This window comes from Euprymna scolopes, chromosome 19 (genome assembly GCF_053919585.1).
Source record: "Euprymna scolopes isolate OS-2025 chromosome 19, ASM5391958v1, whole genome shotgun sequence".
Classification (NCBI taxonomy): domain Eukaryota; kingdom Metazoa; phylum Mollusca; class Cephalopoda; order Sepiida; family Sepiolidae; genus Euprymna; species Euprymna scolopes.
Window position 1 is genome coordinate 54,675,722 of NC_136500.1, and position 9,807 is coordinate 54,685,528.

Consider the following 9,807-nt stretch of genomic DNA (forward strand, 5'->3'; position numbering starts at 1 on the left):
ATAGTGCTAATCAGTGTAAATTCCTCTATTCAAGGAAGGCTGGTATAACACAATTTTGATTATCTCAAGAGCCATATATTCTATTATATGAATATATTTTTTTAATATTGGAAACCTGTTATGAAAAAAAATCTTTGCTTAAACTTCATATCATGGAATATTTAAATTCAATATCATTTAAAAGCTTTTTAAAAATAATTATTTTTTTAGAATCCTGTGTTTTTTTTTGTTGTTGTAAATCATATGATTATATTACCGAGAAAAAACAATTATCAAGAAAAAGTGTTCGTTTTTTTTTTTTTGGGGGGGGGGGGTCCAATATTGATTTATGTTCAATTTTATTTACAACTTTAAGGTAAGTGAAATAAATAATGGGATTTTATACATATATTAGTGATGGATGATTCCAATATTTTTTCCCAATTCCGATACAATTACTGATTCCAATTCTTTATAAATCTACAACATAAGATAACAATAAGACTGTTATTTTTCCCAATTTTCGTAAAAACACATGCTAAATATGCAGATATTTTCCTAAACATCAAAATACACCTATGAAGGATGATCTATCAATTTTAGTTTTACTAGTAATTTAAAATAAATATTTATTTTATCATTATTACCAGCAATGGAAGATTTTGCTTTAAACAAAATCAAATAAAAAATTTAAAAAAAAAAAAAAACAATTAAAAAGAATCATTTTACCATTGGAAAATAGGCATCAATTTTTCCGATTCCGATACCCTCAAATCTTCCAATTTTTCCGATTATTCGTCCCAACACTAATATATATATATCTATCTATATATATAAAAATGTAAATTTGGTTCGTTAAAAGTGAATAAAACCATATTTCTATGTTACTAATTTATTTGAAATTTTCAGACAACCCATCTTTAGAGTCGAGGGATGTTTTTATGTCATTAAAATAAATTTACCTCGCGAATTATTAAAATATTAAATAAAATATAAATATTTTTCGAAATTGTTTCTGCGAGACTTGCCCGGTTTTATTTCTGGTAACTTCCGTTTCAACTACTCTCGAATTACAAGTAAAAAAAAAAACTTACTCATGCAGAGAGTGATCCGTGCTGAAATAATAACGTTATTATTTAAAAAGCCATTCTTAACATGGGGAAGGGAGGGTGTTTTGTACCTATTCTGTACTTTAACCTTACAATTGAATAAAAACATCATAAAACTTTAATTAAACGTGGAAATACGATTTTAAAAAAATAGTGTGGATCACTCTCTGCATTAGCACACAAAAAAAAAAATAAAATAATCCCATATTTTAAAAATTTAAATTCATTTATGTACTTACCAATTTTTTAATTTTAAATTCCTTTATTTATGTTAAGGCATTTCACTCATGAAACATTACGTTTTAATTGTTTAGTTTCTTTTCACAGCATTGTTTACATAAAAAAGTTTGTTTTAACTTTTTCTAAACTTCCCATGTTAAAAAAAACAAAAAAAAACGCCCTTCCATAAACCTCGAAAGCCGTTCTTAATATGGGGAGGTTGGGGGTGTTCATTCCGAAAGCCGTTTTAACATGGGGAAGTTAGGGTGTTTATAATATGCTGGGGCAAGTCGTAAAATTAACAAAGTTGCTATCTATTATTTATTGCAAAAATTGCTTGAAATTTATTTATTTGACAAAAAAAATTACATTTTGGTACTCCTTGGGCGTTGAGTTTCATGGCGACCAGCAGAAAAAAATAATAGTCGCTCCCTTAGTCCCCCACCCCACCCCGCACGTAACATATTTTATTTCCTGACGTTGCCGTAACTAAACGATTATTTGTCACATTTACAAACATTTATTTATTTATTTTGAAAAAAGATTTACTTTTTATGAATATTAAAAAAAAAAAATGGGTACCCATGCAGAGAGTGATCCATGCTGAAATAATAACATTATTTAAAAAGCCATGGGGAGGGGAGGGTGTTTTGTACCTATTCTGTACTTTAACCTTGCAATTGAATAAAAAAAAAACATCATAAAACTTTAATTAAATGTGGAAATACGATTTAAATAGCTCGGATCACTCTCTGCATTAGCACCGAAAAATGTTACTAAACATTTATTAATAATTTCTCACTTTTACAAACATTTGATTTTAAATTTCTTTTTAAATGACGACTTTTATCGACTTTTTTTTTAAATATCCCCCCCCAAATGGTGTTTATTCCGAAATCCGTTGTTAACATGGAGAGGTTGAGGGTGTTTATTCTGAAAGCCGTTCTTAACATTTGTGGAGGTGGACCTAATGTAAAAAAAATAAATAAATTTAAAAAAAAAAAACTAAATCATTTACTGATAACTTCTCACTTTTACAAATATTTTTTAATTTACATGCGCGGATGAACAAATTGTTGAATAGTGCGAAAACAAAACGTTTTTGTAATAAACTTCGGGATAATTTTTTGGGTAAATATTTACATTTAGGTCCACCTCCACAATTTTCTTTTTTAAATGACGACCTTTATTAATAAATAAATTTACTTCTCCGCAACTTTTATTGATAAATAAATCTACTTCTCTGCCACGAGCACTGAACCCCTCCTTTTTATTTTTTTTAATAGTATTTTCGGGTGGGTATGCTGACAACAAATATCAGTTAAATTTTGCAAATAGACCCCCCTCCAAAAGTGGTGTTTAATCCGGAAGCTGTTCTTAAGGTGAGGAGGTTAGGGAGTGATTATAAGGTGGACCTAATCTAAAAAAAAAAAAAAAAAACAAACTTTTTTATGCGCACATAAGCAACTATTCTTTTTTTAACTTTTTTATTTAAAAATTAGTAAATTTAAATGAATAGAATAATAAATCATTTATCATTAATATGTGTCTTTTGTTTTGTGTTGAATGAAACTTTTTTTTTTCATTACAACAATAATGAACCAATTTAAATCTTCCGGCATGCATTTAAGGGTTACGAAATTATCAATAAATCGTTTAGTTACTAAGCCAAAGTCAGTAAATAAAAAAAATGTTACGTGTGGATGCATTAGCCTTGACTGGGGGTGGGGGGGCTAAGGGAGCGACCATTAAATAATTATGCTGGTCGCCATGGAACTCAACGCCCAAGGAGTACCTAAAGTAGCACTTATGCACTTATGTTATCGTGCTATTTTTTAAAATAGCATTTTCATGTTAAATTCAAATTTTACAATATGTTTTTCTTTTATTAATTTGTTAAGTGAAAGTAAAGATAACCTGGTCGGTTTCTAATGTGAGGAAAATCTAGCCCCCCCCCCCCCCAAAAAAAAGGGGTACTCTGAATGATAACAAAATATTAAAATTGCCTCAGTCTCGAAAGATTTCTTCTTTACTGAACGAGGAAACAAACGGTGAAGTGTAGTTCACCTTCTGTTTCTCTCCCCCTCTCTTAACAGCTCTCTCTATCCATCTCTCCCTTTCCCTCTCTCAATCTCTTTCTCTCTATATCACCCTCTCCATCTCTCTTTGAGCCCCTTTCTCTCTAACTCCCTCTCTCTCCTTTCCTCTGTCTCATCCCTCTCTGTTTCTAACTCTCCCCCTCTCTGTTTATCTATCAATCCCTTTATCTCTCTATCGCCTTCTCTTTCTCTATTTTCCTCTCACTTTCTCTTTTCTATCTATATATCTTCCTCTCTATCTGTCCATCTCTAATCCCTCATCCTATTTTAGTCTCCTAAATTAATTACAGTGAATAAGGCATTGTCAAAACATGGATAAATCCTATTTTAGTCACCTAATTTACTGACTGTGAGAATAGAAGTTATTTGGAAATTATTGCTACCTTGAACAGCACCAGAAGTAACTGGTAAAACCTTTCTAATTAAATTGATTTTGGCAGCCATTTGGTAACAAAATGAGATAGCCTTAGCCCTTGCTGCATGAGGAATACCTGCGACCTTGCTGCCAAGTAGAAGAATTATTTATTCTACTTTAAAACATTCAATTTTTCAAAAATCTCATGTTCGACATCTCCAAAACATCCAATATGGGGAAAAATATTGCAAAAATGCAAACTTATTGTTTAAGATGAATGCACAATGGTACGCAAAAAATCACTTGAGGCTCTTGGTCGATCCTTGCAAGATTTGCGTGGCAATGTCAGACCATTTGGGAATGCAGTAATATTGCTTGCAGGAGATTTCAGACAAATGTTACCTGTTATTCTTCAATCAACACCAGCAGATGAAATAAATGCTTGCCTCAAATACTCTACTTTTTTGTTCCATGTGAAGACATTAAACTTAACTCAAAATATGCATGTCCAGTTGCAGACTGTTCGATCCGCACAAAAACTTTTGCATCACTTGTGGGAAATTGGGTACGAAAAAGTGCCAGCTGATCAGAGTTAAGGGCAAAATTCTTTGACTTTTAACTTCTGTAATTTCTGTAATTTTATTTCATCAAAAGAATAGTTAGTTTAAAAGGTTTTTGCAGATATTCAAATTATAAGAATTCCATTTGACTGAGTGAATGAGCTATTCTTGTAGGTCAATACAAAGATGCTCATGAACTTAACGCTATTATTCAATGTAAAATTCCAAGTGAGGTAGTCAAATACAAATCCATCGACACTGTTGTGAAAGCAGATAAAGTGGTTAATTATCCAACAGCTATATTTGCCAGGGATGCCACCGCATGTATTGCAACTGAAATTTGCTGTTTTTTCACATGGACAATTTATGTTACGTATTCAAGAGTCACCAAACCGGAAAATCTCTATATCAGCTAAGAAAATGGAACAAAAACTGTGTACCCATGCAAAATGGAAAATTAAACCTATAAGAAACATGCTTTTTCTCATTTTGGAACTTTTTCCATCGCGCCAATTTGAGCCTCAGCAACGCGTGGTAGGGTACAGCTAATATATATACACACACACAACTATTTTTTAATTATTTGATCTTTCAGCTTTAAAAAATGTTGAAATTTTTATGGACCTACATTTATTTTGTTTAGTTTTCCTAACATGAAATAGAGGGGAGGGTGTAGAACATTAAAAAAAATATTTCCTCTAATATATTTAACGAAACCTACTTTTAGTACGTAAGTTTATTTAATAATGAATAAATATAGAAAATTTCAGGAAAATATGACTTATTTGATTTTTGCTAGATTTTTAAAACATGGCTATGTCTACGTACTCAAAAACGTCACTATGTTAGGTGTATCAGAATGTGGCACTTAAAAATGATTAATAATTCAACTTACTATTTTTTTAAGCTTATAACTACTTGAAAAATGTAATTCAACCCCTAATTTTTTTTCAATTAAAAGGAGCAAAGACCAAATTTTTTAAAAAATAACAGGTTTAATAGCAAATTATGCAATATTTGCTTTTTTTAAAGTGGTTTTCTTTCAAATAAATATAAAGAAAATCAACATATTTTGACTTGCTTATAAATATATGTATATATATATATAAATGCCAAAAAAATCACTTAAAAAATATACTATTAAATGGGTAGTTCCATTCTTCATTGCTAAGAATTTATCCATATCTATATTTTAAATTAAACGATGAAATTCATGTATTTTTAAATAAAAGAATTTTTAAAGCGAGGGTTGTAGAAAATCGCATTTTCGTAATGTGTTTTGCTTAAAGAGCTGCTGCTAATATGAAATTTATCAAATATGGATAAATAATGTCTCTTTTATTGTGTGTGTTAACCAAAATTAGTATTTTTCGTCCTCCATAGTTCAAAAGAAACGCACATTCACTTATAAGTTTTTTCCCTAAAACAAAAAATCCACTTCATCGATTTTTTTTTTTTATTCTTTTAATGAAATACACGAGTTTTTGATTGATATATTTTAATACTTCTTTATCGACTGAAGTTTTATTTTTTTTTTAATATCTAAAAAAAAGAAAACATTGAATGAAATAGAAAAATTTGCAGTCAGCGTCCGGTATTTACTTGAAGATATAAGCATAACATGAGCTTTCATATGAGGAAAAAAAAATTAATGTGTTTTTTTTTATAAAAGGGTTTTACACTTTGGACTTTACAGGTAAATTTTCAAAAACTATTCTTTTTTTGTTGTCGTTGTTTGAAATTAGAATATTTTCTTTATTGATCTTTTATCTTCAATTTGGTACATAAATTAATTATTAACATTTTAATAGACATTTCAAAATGGGGGGTTGAATTTGAAAAAAAAAACAAAACAAAAAACGTTTGTCTAAAATATTATATTTGGTTTATTGGAAAGAGCATAAAATTTCACATTGACCTTGAAAATATCGTAAAAATTGAACCAATAGAAAAATTTTAATAGATTTTAAAGTTTAAAAATTGAAAAATATTTAACTCGTAAAATTCAATTGATTTTATTACGTAAAAAAAATGGTAAAACTATACAAACACCGTGACAGCGAATTAACCCTACCCCTAATCCTAACCCTAACCCCTAACCCTAACCCTAACCCTAAACCTAACCCTAACCCTAAACCTAACCCTAACCCTAAACCTAACCCTAAACCCTAACGCTGTCACGGTGTTTGTATAATAATACCAAACAAATGGCTGCATGAAGGCACGCTGGCATTTTGTAAACACTGGGCTTTTTTTTTTTTTAAATAAAAAAATAATATTTCTATTATTTTTTAAACAACTTTAATAGTTTATTTTGGAAGTATATCCCATACAGAAAATAAACAACCCACTTTAAAAAGAGAAATTACGAGTTTTTTTTTTTTATATATATTTTATTCGCAGTTTTCTGTTAGGGGTGTCAAAAATTCCTCCAAATCTCTGATGACACTACATAGGAACGTTGTCTTGTTAAGTTTTTTACGACGTGCCCCTGCCCCACTGCCCGACCCAGCGTATTATAAACACTCCAACCTCCCCATGTTCAGGGCGGTTTTCGGAATAAACACCACTACCCCCTACCTCGAAAGCCGTTCTTAACATGGGGAGGTTGGGGGTGTATTCCGAAAGCCATTCTTAACATGGGGTGGTCGGGGGGTGCTTACCGTTGTTTTAAAGCGTCGATAACGTAAACACAATTTTTGTCTAGCATTTTCATTGTTTTTGTGTGCTGTAAAATATTTTAAAAATAGTTTATTTGAAGTTTCTTCTTTTAAATGGTAAAAAAGTTAGGATGATATTATTAAATTCCAGTTACATCGTGTTATATACGGGGGGGGCGGGGGCTGTGGTGTGGTGCGCGTTGGAGGTACCTAGTGGGTAGAGAAGCTCAGAAGTTGCGATTATAGATTTTTATAAATATTTTGAATGATTAAATTGGAAGGGAGAGGGTATGGTTTTGTTTTCTTTGCGAGAGTAAGTGTGTGTTTTGTTTTCATCTGTATGTAGAGAATTAATAGCATTAAACCCCTACTTTGGGGTTTAGTGATCCCTTTTTTTAAACAAAAAAATGTCCTTTCAAAGTGTCAAATTAAGGAAAACAAAAAATGGTTTGGGAATCGAACATGAAATAAACTTTTTTAAATCCTCAAAATAACCCTCTCCCCGAATAAAAGAGCCCGAATAAAAGTTGGTATACGTAACAAAAATAAAAGATTATTATATTTTGGTGCTTGTGCTGTGCAGTGTGCACTTTTGCCACCGTGCTGAAATAACGTTATTATTTTAATAGCCATTCTTAACATGGGGAGGGGAGAGTGTTTTGTAACTATTCTGTGCTTCCACTTAACAATTTATTTTTAAAAAAGATTTCGTGAAGCTTGAATTAGACCTGGGAAAAAACCAACTATTTAAAAATAGCGCGGTGGCAAAAGTGCACAAACACCCCCATTTTTTTTTTTTTTTTTTTTTTTACACTTAATCTTCTTTTTAAAAAATACTAAAGCTATAATGGTCCGGAAATTAGTGATCATTTTGCATTAACCTTATAAGAGAAAAGTGTTCTTAAAGTCTAAAACTGTGTGTGTGTGTGTGTGTGTGTGTGTGTGTGTGTGTGTGTGTGTATTTTAGGAGGGAGGCAATTAGTTTGTAGGCAAATAAATAAATAAGGTAGAAACTCATTTTTATTATTTGGTATAAAAAAAGGGGGGGTCCTTGTTTATATAAAGGCTGGGTTATTTAAACACTTCATGAACAGCTGAAAAGAAATAGCCAATCCTTATATTTTAATAAACAAATGAAAATTAATTTGTACTCACCGATCGAAGACATTCTGCCACTTTAGACGGACTTTTGGGTTCGTTGGGATTCGAAAAAACGAACAAGTTTGTCTTTCGCTCGCGTGATTACAACGGACTTCGAAACACTGCACCATGATGTCGATTTCAACAACTCCCGTCAAACAACGATGAAATAATGACTGCTGGACCACGTGTGCGATTTTTAAGTTAGCCGATGGATTTGAAATATAAATACAACACAAAAAAAATTTCTTCTATGATTTCTATTTTTTTGGCAGTCTCTTAAAATTCTAAAGAATAAAAACATAAGAAAGGGGAAGATTGTTTTTGTTATTACTTACTCTTAATAATTCCACGGGGCGATGGGAGTTATCTGCTCTTGGTACTAGCCCTTATTTTCAAACTCGTTTACTCGAAACAGGTTTTTTTTTGTTTTTTTTTTAATTATAATAATAATTTTTAATTTATAAATTGTGAAATAAAAAATAACATGAAATTAAATAATATGAATGGTCAAATTGAATGCAGACCCCATTCGATTAGAGTATAAGGTTTTGTTTTCAACTGATTTCCCGCAGGAACACTAACAGACGCTCGAAAATTGATCAGTAAAATATGAAAGAACGAAATGGATCAAAATACATTCAGTTAAGACTAGGAGAAGCTGAGAATGACAACCGATCCGCATTCCCATTTTAATGGCCTTATTTCCAATCTGTAAGTGATTCTGTGTGTGTAGGTTTATTTAATTCAAAGTGTAATATTTACTCTCTACTCGTTCAAAGTAGAAATTTTTCAAGAGTGAGACTTTTTTGCCCCAATCCGGAGTACCCCCTTCTGAGAGTAGAGCTTGTATTTACTTCCTTCTCACTTCAGGAAGATGGGATACACGGTTGGAAGGTTGAAGAGAGTCAAGCCAGTGCCCCTAAAGGAAGAGCACGCTGGCCTTTTAGAAATTGTCTGGACATCCCGTCAGTATTCCTCAGTAGGGGAGTCTCATGCAACAATCAATAAACTTACTTCACCTGAAAGATGGGAGACAAAGTCTGGGAGGGTGGACCTCTTAGAACTGCACAAAATAAAAGCCAATTATATCTCTACCAACAAGGAAAAGGCTATTTCATTAAGTGCCTAAATTGTAGTTGCCAGCTGACTACAATATGGTCGTCTTCAAGTCAAACGTAAACAAGTTCTTGGTGAGTAAAATATGAACTTTCACCTTAAGTAATCCAATTTACCAAATTTACACTTCTAACGATTACTATGATATTGTCCCTTTGACTAATGTACACTCTTTAACCCTTGTCCTCGAGTGGCCTCTTGGCCTTGATAAGTGGTGATTCCTTTGAAAAAAAAGGGGGCTAAAGAGGAAAAAAACGGGAGGTAAGCCAAATTATCTGTGGTAGTCATTTTGAACAAAACATAACCGCAACAGAAATGAGTAAAGGCTGAATGCTTGGCCTTTACATTTTTGGTTTTTACTCTTGATTAAAAATGGAAATTCAATTTTTCAGGTTTTTATTTTCGTTTTTATTCTTAACATGCAAATTTTAATAGCATTTACAACTAACAATATAATAGCAAAATTTGGAAAATGAAAAAATTGATTCAACCAAAAAACAATAGTATCTACTGACTTTTTGTGTCAATTTCATAAAAAAAAAGCAATATCTTCTTAATTGGCATATC

The 9,807-nt window shown here is 31.4% G+C and overlaps 1 protein-coding gene across 2 annotated transcripts in view; it reads right to left on the reverse strand.

The window, feature by feature from the left end:
- The window catches only part of LOC145303589 (uncharacterized), a 121,894-nt gene extending 113,411 nt beyond the window's left edge, over positions 1–8,483 (reverse strand). For both annotated transcript variants that reach the window (XM_080145137.1, XM_080145136.1), the window contains exon 1: positions 8,137–8,483. In XM_080145137.1, coding sequence (XP_080001263.1) covers positions 8,137–8,252 — 116 coding nt within the window. In that variant the 5' untranslated portion in view covers positions 8,253–8,483. The remainder of the gene's footprint in view (positions 1–8,136) is intronic.
- Positions 8,484–9,807: the final 1,324 nt, after the last annotated feature.